Raw genomic sequence first — 20,548 nt, 5'->3', positions numbered from 1 at the left:
GGGTTTTGGAGACTGTAACTCTTTAAGGGAGTAGAAAGCCCAGTCTTTCTCCCGGTGAGCTGCTGGTGGTTTTGAACTACGGACCCTGTAGATCACAGCCCAACGTGTAACCCCTCCAGCACTCCACTCAGGTCCACGCACGGATCCAGGAAAGCTCGTTGGTGCCCAGGATTTAGATTCAGTCCTGTTCTTGACTACAAGCCCAAAGGCCTCTTTCCAAATCAGTCCAGTTGGTACTCTAGCCAGCCTGATTTCCAAACCCAGTCTTGTGAGTGTAAGAAACTCACAGGCACGGAGATGGAAGGGAGCTTCCCGAATAGTGGAAGAGAAAACCCCATTCTGGAGCGCTCAGCGTTAGGCACAGGGTTTCCTGAAAGCCCTTTCATTGAGCAGTTTTCAGCGCTTTGTAGACCTGTAGTGCAAGCGCTGGCCTGGCCTTCATGGCATTCTTGGCGGGTTTACCGTCCTCTGCTCGACACCCCAGGCCTTCGCAACTGTACAAGATTCTACCTGGAAATCAAGGATACTGGAATACACTCCTGGGCCTCTTGCCCCCTCTGGCTTAGCATTTGAACTCTCGCTTTCTGAGCTTCATCACCCCTTCCTACGAAGAATTCTGTTTGCAAGTATCTTTAAGTACTCCCAACTGCTTCCTCCCCGCCCCATTTTTCTGCCAGGTGAAAGCTCCAAGCAGGGGTGCAGCTCTGGAAGGGTCCAGACCCACTCCGGACTTGGCCTGTACTTTGGATTCAACCCAAACACTTTCCAAGGAAGCCTGAGACTGCTCTCCCCTGGGCGAGGGCCGCATGCACTTTCTATTGGAAACTTGCTGGCTGCCAGCTCTTTGGAGACCCGAGGAGGGCAGCCTCTGCTGGAAGACCTATCCCAGGTGACCCTGCTTTCTGGCTAACCCACCCTGAGGCTTCCCACCGAGCTGGAGCACCGTTCAGAGGGCAGCAGAACGTTGAGCTGTCAGTTGCTAGACTTCAAAAAGCCTTGAATGCTGCTGTCAGTACCCTCATGTGGGGGTGCAAACCTTGGGAAATTGCAATTAGGAGCAAGCCCCACTCTACGGAATATTCTCAACTCCTTCCCAAAGGCCACTGAGAATGGGTCTGTAGCAAACGCAGACACACACACACACACACACACACGAAGCCCCCTCCCCCTCTCCAGGGTTATCAGGCACTCGGCCCACTCGGCGGTCTGGGGCCAGGGCCTTGACAGCCAGATCTACCATCAATTTACCTTCCGCCGCCCTGGCTTCCCATTTAGCTTTTAACGTCAAATCCTACATTTTTGTCGGCTCCGGCCTGTCTAGAGAGCTTGTGATTTCGCTGCAGGAGTGATTGCTCTTAACGAAATGGCAGCAACCACATTATGCGAGCAATTAAAACAGGCCTCTTAGCCGGTCCCACAAGGCAGGAGTTTGGCAACCGTTTTTTTTTTTTAAAGAAGCAAATAAGAATGGTAGTTAAAAGAGCACTACTGTTTGTGGAAGAGGAAAATATGGAACTCGGACAGAAAGCAGATAGATGTAGGGTGGCTGGGAGCGTGGGCCCAGTTGAGACTTCAGGCTGCCTGGTGATGTATATAATCCGGGTGTCCTCAACCTGCCTGTTGAAGGGCCCACTCAGTTGGGGTGTGCGACACATTAGAATATCTGACAACCTGCAATGACGGGATGTTGTGTAGGCCAAAGTGTTGGACCGACTAGGTGTCCAGCTAGTTGGGCTGTTGAGACTTGGGGTACCAGAGTGGAGCAGAAGGGGGTGCTACCAGGGATGTGGCATGGCAGGCGAGGGAGGGAGGAGGTATAGGGCCAGACAAAGAGGCCAGATTTTTTGGAGTATGGTTTTAAAAAGCATGCGGATTAGCCAGACAGATGAATGCCAGTGCCTTCCTGGTTCTGCTCCGCTAGCCTGTAGTAGACCAGAACCAGAAGGTTAAGCCAGCCGGACGCGTACTAGGGCCCCAGGAGATAAAGGCCCAGCTAACTCAAGGCCGCACAGGCAGAAGAGCGCGCGGAGAACTCCTTTCTAGCTCCTGGCTACCTCCAGGGCCTAGTGTCTTTCGACTGAGCGTTTATAAAAAGTGAAGAAACAGAAAGCGGCGGGAAGCAGGCTGAGGTGGGAGCCACTCAGTCAAATGGGCAGAGATCCTGAGAGTAACAGAAAATCTGGGCGCGCCTCCTACCTCCGCCCCCCATAGCCCCCCCTCCACAGTGCTATAAACAAAGGCAAGTGTCAGTAAACACAGTGTCTCGCCCACCGGGCCGGCCCAGCGCCCGCTGACCCGAGGGGAGAAAGTTCAGATCGCTTTGGCCAGTTGTTCTAACCCCTCGCCCCGGCGTCGTCAGCCGCTGGCAGAAGACGCCCGCAGAGTCCCCGGGTTCTCTCTCCCGGGACCTTGGCGAGTTCGCCGCCTGTGCTGGGCCTGGCTCTGTCCGTTTCAGGCGGAGGGCTCCGGGTGGGAACTCCAGGGAGACTAGGGTGAAGGGTAGGTGGCCCGCAGCCGAGGTGTGAACATCAGACCGGCGGTGGGATCTGAGACGGAAACCCCCGTGAGCTTATATAGGTGCTTGTTTCCTGCAAGAAACAGCTTTTGGATATTTTCCACTTTCCTTCCCCTCGCCCCGGAAACCCGTTCGACTTCCCACACGCTCTGCTGGATCCGTTAAGACATTTCAATTTCTCCGGTTCCTAGAACGGATAGGGGCTCTAGCCCAGCCCGTGGGCACTGCGGCCTCCGGACGGACTTACTTTCGGAATGTGCTGGAGCCAGAGGGACCCAAGCCCTCCCTGCACCGGGTGATGCCCTGGTGGCCGGCAGCCAGGGGAGGAAAGGTGGGAAGCAGCCGCCGGAGGACGCTGGCGCTGGGCTCCACCGGCTGCAGCCGGAAGACTTCATACGCCTACAGTTAATATTGAGTTCCCTGTAGCTCCTTGTAAATCTAACTCTACCCTTTAAATCTGTGGTCTTGTTCGCGATTGCTTACTTGACGTCAAATTCCCAGTTACCTAATCAGAGACTTTTCCCCGAAAGCCCTCCCCCACCAACCCAAGTCCCAGATTTTGCTCAGAGGAGGATCCTCTTGGTAGAATACAGGGAAACACCTTCTGTTTTCTTTGGACTTTCCCTAGGACGAAAGTCCTATCATTGGAATGAAACACAGCAGACTAGTGGCCATGGTCCAGCTAGTGCCCGGGACGCACCTCACACCTCCTCCACTGAAAACATAAACCTCAAACAAAAACCGAAGTCAACATCAGGGAGAAGGGCCTTGGAGGATTTCAGAAAAACATCGACCCCCTAGAATTCCACCTCTGAGCGAACTGCCTAAGCCAATTGTCAGGCCCAGAAGCTTCCCCTAGAGACCGCTAGGTGTTCTCCTGGCTTGGTGTGCTTGGGGACAGGGAGAGGGAAGGGGACACCACGGGGACATAGCTCAGACCCTGTATGTTTCCTTAAGAACCCTTTCTGGGCCTGCTAGTACTGGCATCACGTTTAGGACTGGTCGCAACCTTTGACTCTCTTAAATAAAAGTAGAGGCAATCGTGATAATTTAGTTTACTTCTGAATATTTTAAATAGTATGAAAACAAATATAACAGCTTTGTTTTCAAAAACTCTTTTGAGGTATCAACCATTAAAAGATTGGGGATTTTGTAAAAAAAAACACACAGTGGTTTATTGAATACTTACAATGTTTACACCTTCCATATTAATTAAATTTCACGTATTTTTAGAGGACGGAAGTGCACAAAACCAGTAGCTGCTGGAAACATCTTCCATAAGAAAGAACCACAGATGAAACGACAGCACTAGAACTGACCCCAACCAATGTTAGCGGCCCTATTTTCTGCTTTGAAATAAAACTTTGTAATCCCTAGGAATATTTATATCCAAATGGCCCAAAAGATACACTTCACATAGGCACTATTGTCCGCTGTCTTTAGCTGGAAAAGGTTGGGCAGCTGGGGTGGGGGGTGGGGGAGCCAACGCTGATGTCTACACAGCCAGGGGGAAACATTCACACACAGAATCTACAAGACAGATGACGGGATCCCTTACCACGCGGAGTGTCCTCTTCATATTAAAATATGGAATGCTTTTCTTCAAATATCCACTTTTTTTGGAGGGGGTGGTGGGGAGCGGATTCCTCAAAGGGGGCAAAGAGAGGGGAGGGAAATTGCACATAAATAAACCGGATGAATCCAAATGCAAGAAGTCCTCAGAGCGCAGCGTGGAGGGGTTGGCCGGAGTCCTGGGTCGGTATCAGGCCCCTCGGCTCCGGCTAGCTCGCGCTCTTTTCCTCCTCCTCCTCCTCCTCCTCTCCCTCCTCTTCACTGCTTGAGCTCCAGGGCCCAGACGTGCTGCGGCCAACCCGTCCGGCCTTTGGTTTTCTTGTCGTTGCTGCTCACTGTGCTTTTCAAGATTTCGTTCTGGGCAGAGGGGAGACGAGGGGCAGGGGAGTAGAAAGAGAAATTCAGAGGGGGGACCCGGTTCTGTGTTATCTCCCCACCCCGGCGCTTCCTAGGCCTGAAGAGGGTGGGGGGAGGAATATTGGGAGTGTGTGTGTGAGCATGGGGGTGGGGGGAGGTCCAAGTCCCACTTTGTGCCGCAAAGCTAGGAAGGTTTGCGTTTCTCTAGTTACAGTTTGGATTGCCCGCGCTTCACCACGCTCAGCTACCGGCTCAGCACATTTCTAAACAAGTGGCCGTTTTTTCAATTTCTTTATGGAGGAGCTGGGCGCCTCTTCTTAGATTCTGGGCATCATCAAGAGCTGGGGCTAAACCGGCTGTCCCTGTTTTCCCATCACAATCCCAGCTACTTGCTCTCGGGAAGACGAACCCAGGGCCCCTCCACCAGGGCCTGGGCCTCACCATGGGTTCTCAGTCCCCTCCTCAACAGTGCCTCTCCCCCAAGGTCTCTAAAATTCCTGCTAATTTGGGAGTTCCCTCCATTAAGTAGCAACCCCAAAGAAGAAAAACTCTTGACAAATAAAATTACTCCATGACCTCTGGTACACCAGTCCTGTCTGGAACGCTCAACACATATGGGCACTTAGTACTGTTACCAAGAGTAACAACGACCAGAGTAGTATTAATTTACTCTCTTTTTAAAAACGCTAGTAAAATGTACAGAAATACCAGAGGGCACAATCTGGAAAATAGCACTTAACTTCATTGCTAAAGACAAACTGGAGCTGCATTTGGAAGTTCAAAGTACTTGCTTTTGTGTTTACCTTTGCTTCTTGGGGACACAGGAGACCCACTTGAAAACAGGAGGGAGTGGGGAATATGATCAACAGAGAAACAATTGCAAACTAGCGTTCCTGGGCGAATTATTTTTTTAAAGAAATATCTGAAAGCAAGGTCATATTGGAGGCCAAATGACGTTTCTAAAGGGCACCGAGTGAAGGGCCCAGGCCAGAGCGGTGCGAAGATGAAGGGCCGTACTAAGCGACTGAGTGAGGGGGGACAGCAGAACACTTCTTTCTTTTCCGTGTCCCTATCCTCCTCTTGACTGCTGTCCCCACTCCTCCCCATCTCCTCCACCTAGGCAGCAAACCATCCCCACAACCAGATGCAAACAACCTTGGCCCCACTCGCGGCCCAAGACAGAACCTGCTATGCTACTGCCCAGCCCCATTGCAAAGAGGCCTGGCGGGCCAGTCCCCTCGCCCCCAGAGCACCCCCTTTCCAGTCCCCCATCGCCCCTAGAGTACTGACCAGCTCCTTCTTCCTCTTCTCCTCCTTCACGTCGGTCTTCTTGATCTCTGCCTTGAAGGCCTCCGCCTCGCCGTTTTGGTCGTCCTTGGCCAGTAGGTCCATGAGGTAGGCGATGTAGCTGGTCGCCAGCCGCAGCGTCTTGATCTTGGAGAGTTTCGTGTCGGCGGGCACGTTGGGGATGCACTCGCGCAGTTCGGCGAAGGCGCTGTTGATGCTCTGAGTCCTGCGCCTCTCCTTGCGGTTGGCGGTGCCCCGGCGCTTCACCGGGCGCGGCCCCCCCAGGCCCGGGGGCCCTGCGCCCGGCGGCACCCCCCCGTAATGGGAGTGGTCCAGGCCCGCGGCGCCGCTGGCATACTCCGGGCTGTACGACAAGGCCATGCTGTAGTCAGGGGGCGACATCTCGGGGTGGCCGATGAGCCAGCCGTGGAAGTAGGGGTTCTCCTCGTGGCTGCAGCGGCTGGCGGCGGCGGCGGCGGCGGCAGCGGCGGCGGCGGCGAACGGATAGCCCTCATGGTGCACCACCGGGTGGTGGGGGAAGCCCCCCACCAGACTCATCTCGCCGGGCGGGCCCCTCCACGCGCCCCAGCGGGCACGCAGCCCAGCCGCGCCCTCGGCCCGGGCCCCGGCTTCGGCGCTGGGCGGCCGGCCCCAGCCCGCGCCTCCGGGCCCCCGGGCGCCCGGGCCGGCCCGGCAGCCGCAGAGGGGGCTGCCGCAGCCCGGGGCCCCCGCCTGGCCCGCGGGGCCCGCCTCAGCAGCGCCGCGGCCGCCGGCTCCCCATGGGGTGCGGAGAGCTGGCCCCGGCACCGTGCGCCCCTGGTCGCCGCCTCCGCCTGCGGCCCCCGCCTCGCTCCGCGGCCCCCGTGCCGGCTCCTGCTTCCCGGGCAGCTGCGGGGACGCGGCGTCCGCTCGTGCGCATGCAAAGGCGGCCCGGCTGCCGCGCGGCCGCTCGGCCCAGTCGCCGGGCCCGGGGGCCCCGGGCGCTCGCGGCGCGGCGCGGAAGCTCGGCGGGAGGCCGGGGCGAGAGTCGGCCCAGCCGGGAGCGAGGCGGCGGGGCCGACTGCTCAGCGCGGAGCTACCTCCAGGCGACCCTCCCCTCCCCGCCCCTTTCCCTCCCCCCCCAGCCCGGTCTGGGTTCTTGGGCGCTTATTGTTTTAATGATTTTTTTTGGTGATGGTTATTGTTTTGATCCTTGAATGTGATTTTAGCCGCCAGCGACGCGTCCTCTCTTCTCCGGCGCGCTCTCGGAAGATTTTCAGGGAGCAATCCGTGCATCCATTTTCCGCGATCCTCTCCTTCGGGGGGAAGGACCGAGGGCCCGGTCGTCGCTGCTGGGGCGCGAAGGTGCCGAGCCGGGTGCTCCTGCTCCGAGGGGTCTGTGCAGCGCCGTGGGCTTCCCGGGCGGCGGCGGCGGGCTGGGGATGGACTCCGCGAGGGGAGCAAGCGTCTCCCCGAGCCAGCTCTCCATGTACAGCTACATCTTGAGGGCAGCTCGGGTTAATATATGTCGTCAGAGGCTCCGCACGCCAATCCCGGGGCGGCGGGGGCGGCGCCTCCAGCTCTCCGCAATAAAACTTTTTTGATGTTCAAGTTGCTAATTGCCGAGGTCCTCTTTCAGGATTGGCTGCCCCTTCATAATCATAAGATAATTAAAACGAGGGGGGGCAGGGTTTAAAAAAAACCCACCCTTTTTATCAGCTAGAGGTTAATGCAAGTGTTTAACAGATGCTCCACCATTAAACCCCCCCCAGCCCCCCGCCCCCCAGTCTCCAGCCTTGGAGCATCTCCTACCAGGGACAGTATCGCGCCTCGGTCTTCAAGGGCTGAAAGGAAGAAACTGTTTTCCAAGTGTTCGGTGGGCGATGGAGACCCGAGAATGAGCGAGCCGACTCCGGGCGGGGGTCGTCAGCCGAGACGGTAGGAGGCGGGGTCCCCACAAAGGCTGGTGGGAACCCAGCGGCCGCGGCCAGCCCGCCGGGCGGGGAAGGCGGCGGCGGGGCCTCGCGGCGGGCTGGAGACGTCCGCTCCATCCCGGGCTCCTAGAGCCTCCCCAGGCCCGCGGGGCAGGGCAGGGCAGGAGGGAGCCCATGCTCTTGGGACGGCTCTTGGGGGCCTTCTTTGAGACCCCTGGGCGGTGGGCGGATCGAGCCATCGTAAATGCTCTCGTGGCTTTATTCTTCAGGGACGTCCACGCCGAGGTGGACCGCGGGGCTGATTTCAAAGCGCTGGCACCCCGGTTGCCCGAATCCGTGGTGTGGCGAATATCGGCGTTCCCATGGTTTAACTAGCCTGTTTGGTAAGTAACTGAATATTTTTTACAGCGTGTTCAGAGCTTATTTTCCAGTTTTTATGAACAAACATATAAATATATCTCTGCATTCCTGCCGCCCCCATAAAAGCGGGCATCTGTGGAAAGCAGGTTTAGTTATGGGGAGGAACCATTAAACGCCAGTTTAAGAGGCAGGCGGGGAAGACGGCTCGTGGATGTTTAGACTGCTCTGCTCGCCTTGGTGATCTTGAACGCATTACAACGGAAAGGGGCTCACCGCTTGTAAGTTACCGGCCTCCGGCGGGGCTGGTCCTGGGCGCCCGCTAGGCGTGAGGGTCTTTGGAAAACTCCAGGGGTGAGGGCTTGGGCGGGAGCTGAAAGCGCCCCAGGGCTTTGGCCCCTAACGCCAAGGAAAGCTGCTGTTGAGCTGGGGATTCAACCTGGTGGAGTTCCGTGTGGAAAAGCCTGCCAACCAGAGGCCGAGCAGAAGAGAGTTACTGGGAGAGGAAGGCAGAAGGGGTAGGAGCCTGGGTGGGCTGGACTCCCCGCTGGGCCTGAGAGACTAACAACCTCCCATCTTGCATATCGCCCTTTGGACCGAGGCAGAGCCCACCCAGGGCTACTCAGGCGCCTCACACCTGAGGGACCACGGCCCTTTTTCTGGGGATGGGAGATTTGGCAGGAGAAGGCAAGGGTCACCAGGAAGGGGGATGCTCGAAGCACCTAGTGCTGCTCTGTCAGGACCTAGGATTCTCAGGATTAACCCCAAATCCCCGCTCCTGAACAATGTTTCTACGCTTGTGAAATCTGGGCCACAGGCAAGGGGAGTCCATAAAACCCCAAGCAAAGCATTCATCCTGGGACCATTCTACCACCTCTGCAGAAGGCACAGGCCTGCAGGCTCCCAGTGTCTTAAGTCAGAAACTGGGCTAAGGAGTAAGCAGCCTCTTTGGCCGCGCTGTCTTGCATTTGTGTTCAGGCAAGACCAACTAACGGCAACCTACAGCTTCCAACCCTAAACGAAGTGGGTCTGCAGTTTCCCCCACCCAAGGAGAGCCTTTTTGAGACCTGGCTGTTCAAGGAAAAGAATACAGGTAGTGTGGTCCAGGTACTCTGTTTACAGTCTCACCAGGCAGGGGAATTCTGGATGTGTAAATATGTGGAGTTCAACACTATGACATTTGATACGATTTTTAAAAGTCTGTTTATAAAAACACTTCTAGGTCTTGGAAACAGGTAGACAGAGCAAGCGATTGGGTACAGCCAGCCTGGGAACACAACAATTCAGGGGAAGTAGTTCAAACCCAGATGGAGTTGTGAGGCTGGAAGGAAAGGGGACGGGTTAAGTTAAGGGCTTGTTGTTGGGGTTGGGAATGTTCTGTCCACAAAGGGTGAATGACCTCAGAAGGGAAGGCCCAGAACGGACAAAAGCAACCTTTCTCATGCTCTTTTCGCTGAAACAAAAAAAAAAGAAAAAGGAACCACTTCATAGTTGACCAGATAGCACTAAAAAAGAGTAAATAAATGAACAACCTTGGGTGGTGGAAGTTATAAAAGATGCTAAGCTGAGCATCAGTCTTCACTGGCAGCATCACTATCATCTAATTACTGTGGTTCTTCCCAGGAGTCTAGAGATGCCTGCATCTCAGAAAATCAAACTCAGAGGCTGCCTACCACTTCTGGATAGAGGAACTAATTGGGCAATGCCAATGGTTTCTTTAAAAGTAATGATTGACCAAGAGGGGCCAGGCTCTTGTTTTACCCAAATACACCCTACCCTGAATGTATAACCCCCTACACACACACACACACACACACACACACATTTTTTTGTTTCTTCTTTGGCACATTTAGCTCCAGATCTCCTGGGGCTGCTGAGTTAGCCTGTTGCTTTGGAAAGCATGGAAGCAAAGATGTCATCTTGGGTTTGTCCCCAGTTGAATTGGTGGTGAGAGAGATGTTGGGGCTGAGGAGCAGAGAAGTGGTGGGAGGGGTGTGGAGGCCACAGCCCTTGGTTTAGGAGTCAGCTAGGGCACTGCACGTCCTGATTTACTCTAGAGGACACATGGTCAGAGACCTCAAGTGCCAAGAGGACTTAGAGAATGGCAACTTGGGGCTGCCTTGGGTGCCAACAGGAGAGACTATGGAGGGCATGCTACTGCTCTCCATGGATCTTCACCCAGGTACCTTCACCCAGTCTGGGGATCCCAGTCACAGGAGGTGCAATGAGATTGGAGCCCTGTTTGTGATTCTGTGTGCCTATTCTTGGCTGTATCGAATCGTGAACCCCCTTTGCCTTGCATTACTTTGTCACGGACTAAAAAAACCCTACTGAATTTAAAGAACGATTTTTTTGCTTCCACATCTCTTGCCTGTTCTGGCCATCCCACTTCCCTTGGACAAGATGCAAACAGCGTGGTTGGGCATTCCCTAGCAAACATTTTGGTCTTGTGAGATATTACTTGAAAAATCAATCTGGTTTACACTCATATATTTTTAAACTACAGTTCGCTTTGAGGGAAAATACAGATCTTTTTGTGGTATTTATTATTTCAAAGGCAAGGACAGCTTGTATCTAATATTTTGCTCATGAGAACTCAAAATAAATTGGACCTGAAAAGAACCAGGCCAGAGGGCCGTAAACACACACACATTATGTTTGTAGGAATTATGGCTTGATTCTTCTTGCAATTTCTCAAATCTGGCCTTACCTTGTTTTTCTAAGCAATATAGGAGAAATGACTTTGAACATTTCCCTAACTAGCCAGTCAAGCTCCCTTCATTTCAGATGAACCCCAGACAATGCTAGGAACTGGAGGCAGAGCATCCCTGAAGATGACCAGGAAAACAAACAAAACCAAAAAACCCAAAAAGAAGTGTGCTGAAGCTGCGCCCTCAGCCGCACTCACTCCAAGGATTTCAGTTCCCTGGGTAGCGCAGCGTTCTGGCTGTCCTGGGGTGGGACGGGCCATTTTACATAGTAGTTAGTTCCAGAATCTTTTGAAGACCCAGGATGAAGTGTTCAGGATCCTATTCAACTGGGGTTTTGTAACCCATCCCTTCCTAGTTGCCCTTTGGGGAAACAGTGGTTGTCTAAGGACATGGCATTGGAGTGCGGGTTCCCAAATTTTGCTGCCCAAAGTGCACGTTTACCAACTAGAATCAAGTTCAGGTGGACCTGAGTGTCTCTTTCAAGACAAAGGGGCAGGAAAAGCTGCCCTTGGCTTTTAGAAGATTGTATTTCTTCTGATCAGTTCTTTCGGGAGTCAAAATTGGAGGCAGGGTATTTGGTGAGGGGGCCTTCTTCCTCCTCTCCCGTTCCCATCCAAAACAGACTAGTGGAGATTGGAGTTTGGAGAGTCTAACTGCTGTGGAGACGTGGAAGAGCTGCTTGCTGATGGACCTTTCAGTCCGTTTCTGATCCGGAAACCTTTAAGTCAGTGTGTGTGTGTGTGTGTGTGTGTGTGTGTGTGCCTATAAATCCAACCCTTTCTTCTTCTTCCTCCTCCTCCTCTCTCTTCTAATGTGCCTTCCAGTGATGTTTGAGTTTACCTGGTTTCTGACATCACTGGAGGAATCTGAGGAAGAAGAATGAGATGCTAGTTCATCTGTAAGATGGTTGAGAAAGATTTTAATATATAGCATTGCCCCACAGCCAATGTCCAGACCTCCCCAGGTGAACAGTTAGACCCACACGCGGTTCTGGAAGCTTTTTGATGATCATGGGAACTCGGTAATTTGCCAGCTCTTCCAGACAATACCCAGTCTCCAGACAAAACGAAACATAAGGCAGAACAAAATGATACCTTGAAAAGGTCTCACAAGAGGTACTGTGATGCATGCATGAGAGGAGTTATTAGGGTCATTATATTGGTCCTTAAAGGCATGGTAAACCTGATATTGTTACGTTGTCGAGAAATACAGAGTTGGGAACAGAAGTAGCATAAGGAAATATATCCCACACCAGCATTCCTTTCAAGCAAACTACATACAAAACAACAACAAAGACCAACTGAAACAAAAGATCTGCTACCCTATGGACTCCCTCTCAGCGACCCTATAGACAGAGTAGGATATCCTCCCCCATTTCTAGGACTGTAAATCTTGATGGGAGCAGCCAGCCCATCTTTCCCCAGACAACATCCAATCCACTAGCACTATTTTCTTGCAAGGAAGACGGCCAGTGTTCCGATGAAGAAGTGATTGTGAGTTTGCATACACACTCCTTGATGGACACAGCAAGGAATGGGCATCGGTGCAGATTACAGTGCAGCCTGGGTCTCCAGATAAAACGGGAGTGAAAATAAAATAGAGAAAAGGGCAACTTGAAAGGTAAGGCTTTGGAAAAGCCATTTATGTGACTGAAAAACTCGCTTGTGGTTCGAAACCCTGGCCTATTTTCCATTGCACTGCAATGTTACTCACGTTTCTGGGGACTTGTGCTCAGTATTCACATAGCTGGATTTCTTTTGCCCTGGCACTTTCTTCCCAACCTTTCCTGCTTTCTTCTAGGGCCTTTGCTTCTAGACAAGGGACTTGAGCCAGGATGGTTAGGTTTCAGGTTAACAAAAAGGAACACTTTTATTGTCAATATTAATGGAAAACTTCGATTTTTACAAGGTGTGGGTGCAGCAGCACGAGCAGATCAAAAGCAGCTTGGCTTGGTTTCTCAATAGTCTCTGGAGCTTAGACAATTAACTGCAATTTTTGCTCCCAAACGAGACAACACACAAAAAAGTTAGTTCCAGAAATATGAACGTGAGTCTTTAGGCAGAAATTTCTACCTGTGTGCAACATGTGAGAATCTCATAAACAGTGCCCATGGAACAAGAGCTGCATTTTGAAGGGCACCTCTTTAAGAAAATGTTGTGTGAGCAGCGGCCCCCAGTTGCAAAGTCTGAGAGTGCATTCCATGCTCGCCTTTCTGGCCGAGCAAGGATCCGGCAGACTGGGGTCTCCCTGGTAATTTGGGTACACCGAGTCTCCAGTTAATGATACATAATCAGCCTTTGGGTCATTCGGTCATTCTCTTATTACAAACCCCTCCTGCTCTCTCTGATCTCCTTTCAAACTAAATTTCACACAAACAAATAAAGCAAGACAGGGACATGCTCTCAAAAAAATAAAGAGGGGAAAAATGAGGGAGAAATATTAGAAACTCCTGATACTGCACTCTAAACAAGCAAAGGCAAACTAAAAGAGGATAGGAAAGAACATCTTATCAAAACGAACATGTTGTGTACAAAACATTAAAAGGAAAGGCTCTGGTTTCTGTTAAAGTGACAGAAAATTAAAATAAAAATAATTACAGGCAGAAAAGTTCTAATCTAAACAGAGAAGGCAGGATGCTTGCTGGAAACATGCAGCACAAGGGGGCTAATTTGTTGTCACAGATTATGTTTCTGCCCTCTGATTGGAGAGGCGCTATTTTATGCGTTTCTCCAGAAGAAAATGGCTCTTCTTTTGAACACTTGCGTGAGTGCCCACTTGAGTTATCATAGGCCCAAACCTCGAGGAACAAAATATGGAACTGCATTCTGCTTGCAAAGCATCCAACTTCAAACGGAGGAATTGGCTGCACTTAAAAAAAAAAAAGAAGCAGAATTCCATTCAGAATGTGGAGCCTTCACCAAATCCGTGTGACTGATTTCTTTCTTTCTTTTTGCTGACAGAAGGCACAGATCATTCTTCTGGGAAGTACAAACGAAACCTTCATCAACCCCCTTTGGGCGGGGTGGCTTCCACATCCTGGTCCACATGTGCCTGGTACTCCAGAAAGACAGACTTCAGAATGGCTAAGGTACACCTCTGGCCGGATTCCACCTGAAAAGCGGGCGAGATTGCTGTTTGATAGGGGCTCCTTTGATAGTCCCTCTGGCCCAAATCCAGGGCAGGGGCAGCAGGAGGGTCAACATAGCTCCCCTAAACTCTAGGTTTCCAATCCTAGGAGTAATTGGATCTATGGCTTCTGGTGTGATCAACCCCTCTCTCTCAAAGCTAGAGGTGGGTCAGAAAGGGCAGCATAGTTCAATATAGTCTAGCGCCCACTGATCTGCCCAGCACCCATCTCTCTTTCAGAACCCACATTCCGTTGACTTTTCAAGGCTCATCTTAAATGCCACCTCTTCCAGGAAGCCCCTCCAAATATTGCTCCCATCTTTCCTCACCCAAATCAAGTCTCTCGCTTCTTCTGAACTCTCCTCTTGCTTCTATGCCAGAGGAAGCATCTTTGACCTCCTGTGACTTGGGGGTCCTTGAGGGTCCAAACAAGTGCTTGTACCCAACAGGCCCTTAGACAGCCAAAGAGGGATGCCTTAGAGAGACTCAGGTTGCCCCAAGTACCTACCCCGATTGCAATCAGGTTTATTTCCCTTATTTCGAAAGTGATGAGAGTTGGTGGGAGAGTAGGAGTCATCCCTAGGAACAGCCCCTCACCCTCCTCTCGAAGCACCTCCCGCTCAGTGGAGCTGGCATGGGGCGCTGGGTCGGAGGGCGCCAGCCCGCAGCCTTGACCTGACCTCCTGGGAGCTGCCCCGGGCTGCCGAGAGCCCGTGGGCGGCCGAGGAGGGGAGGCCGGCCAGGTCGTCGGTGCCCTCGGTTTAGCGGTGTGACTTTGGGCAAGCCCGTCAGTCTTTGGAGTCTTTCTCCTCAGCCGCACATTGGGGCTAAAGACACCCAGCCCTGGGATGTGTGGGCAAGATGGGACTGAAAGCGGACGCCAGAGACAGAAGCCTGGCTGGCTCTTGAAGTATGCGTTTTTTCTTTTTTCGGATCTCCCCTTCCAGCCCGACAGCGCAGGAGCCGCCCGGCCAGGTACATGGTCCCCGCGGCCCCCGCGGCTGCAGGCCGAGCCCAGCCTCCACTCAGGACTGTGCCAGCCCTCAGTCCCCTGGCTCGTGGGCGCCCGGGAGCCACACTAGGCTGTAGGATCGAGGTAGGATGGGGGGTCCTGGGTGCAGCCAGGGGGGTGTCACTGCGACACAGGCCGCCGACGCGACGCCCAGCCCCCTCGCCCCGCTGCCCACGGTGGCGCAGGCCGCTCCTTCCCTCCGCGTTACCTTCTCCGTTCAGATCCCCCCCACCCCCTCGTCCTCGCCGCCCAGGAGGCCGGGGCCGGGTCGCTCGGGCCGGGCGAGGTCGCCGCCCTCGGGCAGGGTGGCCTCTCGGCTTCCGGGGCTCGGCTCCGAGGCCCTTTCGCCCGAGGCGGGCAGGAAGGGGTTAAGCACGGTCCCCCGCCTCCCCTCCCCCGCAGCCCCGGGGGCACCGAGCGCAGGCCGCCGCCTCCCTCCCGAGGTCTCAGTCGGGAAACCCTGGGCGCGCGTGGCGACGTTTCCTCAATCGGGGGCCGTTAACTGGAGCTGCGCGCACACCCGGGCGGCCGCGGCGGGGCTGGGGTCCCGCGCGGGGCCGCGCGCCCGGCTCAGCCTTGTTTGCTTGGCAATTACGGGCTGGCGGGGGGCGGCGCGGCCACCGGGGCAGAGCTGCGGCTCCCCGCCCCGCGGAGGCCGCCGGCGGCGCCCCGAGGGCCCTCGGGAGCCAGAAGGCAGGGTGCGGGGGCACTCCAAGGGCGGTGGGCGGGGGACCCTTTTGGAAAGCTCCAGGCCGGCGCGCGCCGAGCCGCGGGGTCCCGGGTCCGGGCTGCGCCCGTGCCGTTCCCACGTGGGCACCGGCGGGCCGGGGTCGCGGGCGCCGTGGTCCGCCGCGCGCGGTGGCGCTGCGGGGGCGTCCCCTTCTCCGTGGCCCTGAAACGGCCCGCACGACTGGTTCCAGGGCCAGAGCTGCTCCTGCCTGCTGGAAGGTGTGCCCAAAGCCACTTTGTGTCGGCTGCCCTGCCGGACGAATAAAGCCCCCAGCCCTTCGGACGGGCCCCTGGCGGCGTGCGGGGACTCCCGCCCCCCGCTCACGTGGAGATTCTCCGGAGAGGCCTCTGTGCCACACCGGCGGCGGGGGCGCGCTGCGGGCCGCGCGCGCGGACGCAGCCAGTTTGCCTCGGCACCGCAGTGGTTAAGTCACGTCCTAAGCCTAGTATTTCACAGACAATTAAATCCTGGCGGCTGCTTAACAAAACCGTAATATTTACGCTGCCCTCCACGGAGGAGCGCGTTCACAGCACGAAACAAACACTGCATTTCAAAAAGAAAATACGATAGTAAATCTCTTTTGGTGGATTCTCTCTCGGCCTTGGTGGAAAGCGCGTGATTCACAGGCACCGCCGAGGAGTTGCAGAAACGGGCTCTTAGCACGCAGTGTCCATCTCTTCCAGGAGCACCTGCATTCCTACATTCAATTCAGTCGCCAAGGTTTCACACCCTGTTCCCATAGCTACCACTGAAAAAAACAAAGATGAGCCAGTCCTCGAGTCTTGCGTGTGCAATCGCAGATGAATTCGAGAAAGATGGTCGGGACTTGGCTAGTTATTTCACAACTGCTAGCTAAGTGACTGCGCATGCTCCTTTGAGGTGAACTTCCGAAGGAGGTGGGAAAGTTGAGAAATATTTTTATGAGACTCAGATACATGTGGGAATTACTTCTTGCATCTTTAAAAAATTATAAGGCAGGGACCTATATTTGTTTGTTCTTGGCCATAAAATAAATTCAGAGCCATTTTGACCAATGCTCAACTCTTCCACACTTAATTTTTTTGAGTTTATAATGCCACTGACTCGCATCTTCTATTATCTAGATAATCGTCTATTTCAATCTCATAGTTTCCAATCTTATATAGAGCAAACCTCAGAAATTTGTGAATTGGCAAAAACACAGATTATTCCAAGTTGATATAGACCTCCACGCCCGTGTATTAGTTCAGTCATTTTCCTCCTTAACTGTTTAGTATTGCAAGAAGTGGAAAGCAGTAGTTAGAAATGATTTCATAAAAATGTTTCTCTTCACCGCCCCCCCCACGCCAAATTAGTCTGGCATTTTATTAGATGCACAAATTCTATGACTACTTCCCTTTGTTGACTATGACTACTTTCATGAGTGTTAATCTGTTTAATATGAAAACTGTTGGCTTGCCTTCACCAATAATGCACTTTGCTGCCCACTCTCCAGTGGGGGCTCTCAGATAATTATGAAGATTTTGATGCTAATCCCATGTTAAGTGAATAACTCTGAAAATAACCTTCAAGTATTGCTATTCTCATATAAATGCCAACACATACAATTGCAGACGGGACGTGATTATTTTTTATCTGACATTATCCTATAAGGATATGGCTACACGGATTTCTTTTAAAATTAGAACGGTTTTCAATTGCTTTTAACAGAGTTTTTCCAATGCAGCATTTTGAAATGCCCTGAAACCACAGTAACGTTCTACTGACAGATACATAAAATTTCTACATTATTATTCATTAGCCTCTTTGCAAAGCCATTAAGTAGGACAATATTAAAAAGTATCAAAATATAAAGAACAAGCACTATGCTCTATGTATTCATTTAGGTAAGTCAATGTTATTAAAATTAAAAACATGTGCCTGGCATATAAATGCTTCTTTAGGAATTATTTTTGGATACACAGTTATTATTTTTTAAACCAATTCAGATTTTCAAATACTGATTTTTTACTCTAAACAGGCCTTGCATTGTTTTAAACAGTAGCTCCTGGAACAATACTGCCCTTAGTATTTTAGATTTTCAAACAACAATTGCAATTGGATAAATGCTTTCAGCTGGGAGCACTTTCCTAATACCTTTGTAGGTAATAGGATTCCCTATTTGTGCTGGGCAACAAACAGACAGTGCCCTGGACAGACTGCCTAAACTCTGTAGGACCTACCAGAAACTGGAGTTTTCCTACAAGATTGTGTCTCCTGTAAAAGAAAAATGTCGTTAAAATGCAACATCAGAGAAATATGCAAGTGATCTCTCTAATTACAGTTATCAGATGACGGCTTAAAGAAGAAGGCACACATAGGACAGGAGGAAAGCAAAAACACAAAGTCTGAAAAAGAAAGTTCGTGTGGCAGCATCTGCTCTGTGTATACGTAGGAGGGTGGTGTGTTGGAGCTACATAACCAAATAACTACCCGCCCCCCTTCCAGTCAGTGGTTTAAAAAGTCGCTATGCATCGAGAATTTCAATCAAAGATATATGTGGAAGTTCATTTCTCTGGGAAGATCTTAGTTACTGTGATGTTAATTTAGGACATTGTCCTATAAGGATATGGTAACAATTGTTATTTTGATGAGGATAGTTTTTAATGGTTTGTAGAACAGACTTTTTTCTAATGTATCATTCTGAGATGCCCCCAAATCATAGCACTTTCGATGGATGACACATGATTTGGTTAAAGTAAAAGATTTTAAAATTCACTCTAAAATTGTTCTTCTCACTGAGAGCATGATCTAATAGTTGGTGTTAAAAGGAATTGCATTTTTTCCAAGCTGAGCATAAGCTAGAGTATTAAAACACACCTGTGTGAGTTGATAAACTCTGACTTGTTGAGTAGAAAGTGAGAAAATATAATTTTTTTCCAGGAAGAAACCAGGCAACTTGAACTGTTATTAATCTGGAATAAAACAGGAAACTGCCTCCTTATATTTCTAGTAATTCTTTCTGCCTTTTGCAAACATTATTAAGTTCTATGTATCTTGTGCTATTCAAGTAAAGATGATGTCAGTAATAAAATTACAGAATCTAATCAAGTGACTATTTTTGCCTTATTATGAAATTTATATATTATATTGGGCTGTTGAATTGTTTAGTTGTTTGAATGCTGATTTTTTCCTTTTCAGATACAGTAATATTTAATAATGTGTTTATAAAGATAAATCTGATGGTTCATAACAGATTAAATAGTGACTCAAAGTGGCCTTTGAGTTTGTATGGTGTTGACTGAGCTTTGTAAGTTATAGTTCTTTTAAAATCACAATGTGGATACTTATATATGAGAAGAGAAATCCTCAACTTGCACAGCCAAGAATACATAACCACAAAGAGGAGCTTGCCGTCAGATGTGTTTTGCAGGTGAAATTGTCATCTCTTCCCCTCACCCTTTAGGACTTCCGCTTTCAGCATTTTACAAAACAGCCACAGAATCAAGAGTCTCTGCCACTCACTGGGCATTTCTCTGCCTTTCCTAAACACGAACAGAGCTCTTTTCCTCTCTTGTCTTTCTTTAAGCATGAGTAGAACGACATTATATTTGATTAAAAATTCACTCTGCTGCCCTGTGTCTTTTCTTCCCACTGTTAATTATGTGCATATTGAGAAAGAGCCCAATTGCTCACTGCATTTTCCCCTTTGCTTTGGATGCCAGTAGTTTTGGTGCTTCTAGCCTTAGCTACGTCTGAGTAAATAGTGGGTTATGCGCATTTTATTTTATTATTATGTTTATTGTTTACTCCCTGCTTCATGTCAGAAAGGATTTAAAGCAGTTGCTTTGAATCTTCTTGGTAAAATGGATTAAAAAAAATCTGTTGGTAAAAATAATTCCTGTGAATAAGCAGTAATTTACTTTTGATGTTTATTATAAGCCCAGTGATGTGTTCTGAGAAATGGTTGGGTCCCAAGATGAAACAAAACCACATTTAGGATGCAACAAATGTGTAAAACCGACTCCGAGTCTATCGTAAGGAAATGTTAACCATGGCAACCTATAGAACTTACTGTGAAGGAAAGCCGTGGAACACAGTGTGAAGATCAGACCACGGTTTTGAATCTTGACTACTGCACTTTTCACAGCAGTGATGTGATCTTGGAAACTTTAGCTAATAAATGTCTGCTTCAGGGGCCACATCTGTAAATGGGGGACAAAAATTTAACCTCTGTCACAATGTCAGGAGGAACATTTAGTGAGAAGACTCACCTGAACTTCTTAGCAGGGCATCTGGCACAAAGTAAGTGCTTAATGAAATTAGTTTTTTGTTTGTGACATCTCTTTGCAATGTTCCAGAGTGACATAGCACCGTTATGGTCCCCAAAGTCGTTTCCCAAAAAGTAATGTTGACAGCAGACCTACTTCCTGAAGTTTTGTGCCATGAGTGTGCGCTGTCTTGTAATCCTCAGGGTTGACAGTGTCAGGACAATGGCTGCTGGCTACGTGAGCAGCTTAGAATTGTCTGGGGAGATGATCCTGGTGATAACAAGCACCAGTTCAGATTACCAGTGGGACTCCAGCTCTTCTGCTCTCCTTGCCAAGTCAATCTTTACAGGCCTAGCAAGCCTCGACTTTCTCTGGAAGACCAGCTGGGGGTTTTGAACTACTGACTTTGTGCTTAGCAGCCCAACACTTAATCCACCCTGAGTTAGAATCATCCAGATGACAGTGAATTTCTTTTTTTGTGGGCAATATTTTCTCCACTGTTTTGGTTGGTTTCTGCAGTTGTTGTTAGGTGCCACTGAGAGGGCCCCGGCCCGTAGTGACCCTGCACACAACAGAACAAAGCACTGCCTGCTTCTGCGTGCGCCCTCACAATTGTTCCTCTGCCGGAGCCCGTGGATGCAGCCACGGTGTCAATCCATCTTGTCGAGGGCCTTCCTCTTTTACATTGCCCATCCGCTTTACTAAACATAATGTCCTTCTCCGGGGACTGGTCTCCCTG

At 51.0% G+C, this 20,548-nt stretch overlaps 1 protein-coding gene and 1 long non-coding RNA gene across 2 annotated transcripts; one reads left to right on the top strand and one right to left on the bottom strand.

Annotated features, from left to right (window-relative positions):
* Positions 1–4,095: 4,095 nt before the first annotated feature.
* Positions 4,096–6,425, bottom strand: HAND2 (heart and neural crest derivatives expressed 2). Its single transcript, XM_075556867.1, has 2 exons — positions 5,735–6,425; positions 4,096–4,444 (listed from the first exon to the last, which is right to left on the bottom strand). The coding sequence occupies exons 1-2, from the start codon at positions 6,287–6,289 to the stop codon at positions 4,346–4,348; spliced, it is 654 nt and encodes a 217-aa protein (XP_075412982.1). The 5' UTR covers positions 6,290–6,425; the 3' UTR covers positions 4,096–4,345.
* Positions 6,426–6,849: 424 nt separating this feature from the next.
* Positions 6,850–18,655, top strand: LOC142455202 (uncharacterized). The gene is made up of 5 exons (XR_012785749.1): positions 6,850–7,648; positions 7,914–8,027; positions 13,673–13,800; positions 14,786–14,934; positions 15,771–18,655. It is a non-coding gene; the product is annotated as an uncharacterized LOC142455202 (long non-coding RNA).
* The last annotated feature ends 1,893 nt before the right edge of the window (positions 18,656–20,548 follow it).

Source organism: Tenrec ecaudatus, chromosome 8 (assembly GCF_050624435.1).
Source record: "Tenrec ecaudatus isolate mTenEca1 chromosome 8, mTenEca1.hap1, whole genome shotgun sequence".
Taxonomy (NCBI): domain Eukaryota; kingdom Metazoa; phylum Chordata; class Mammalia; order Afrosoricida; family Tenrecidae; genus Tenrec; species Tenrec ecaudatus.
Note: the sequence above shows the minus strand (reverse complement) of the source record. Positions and strands in the feature narration are given on the sequence as shown.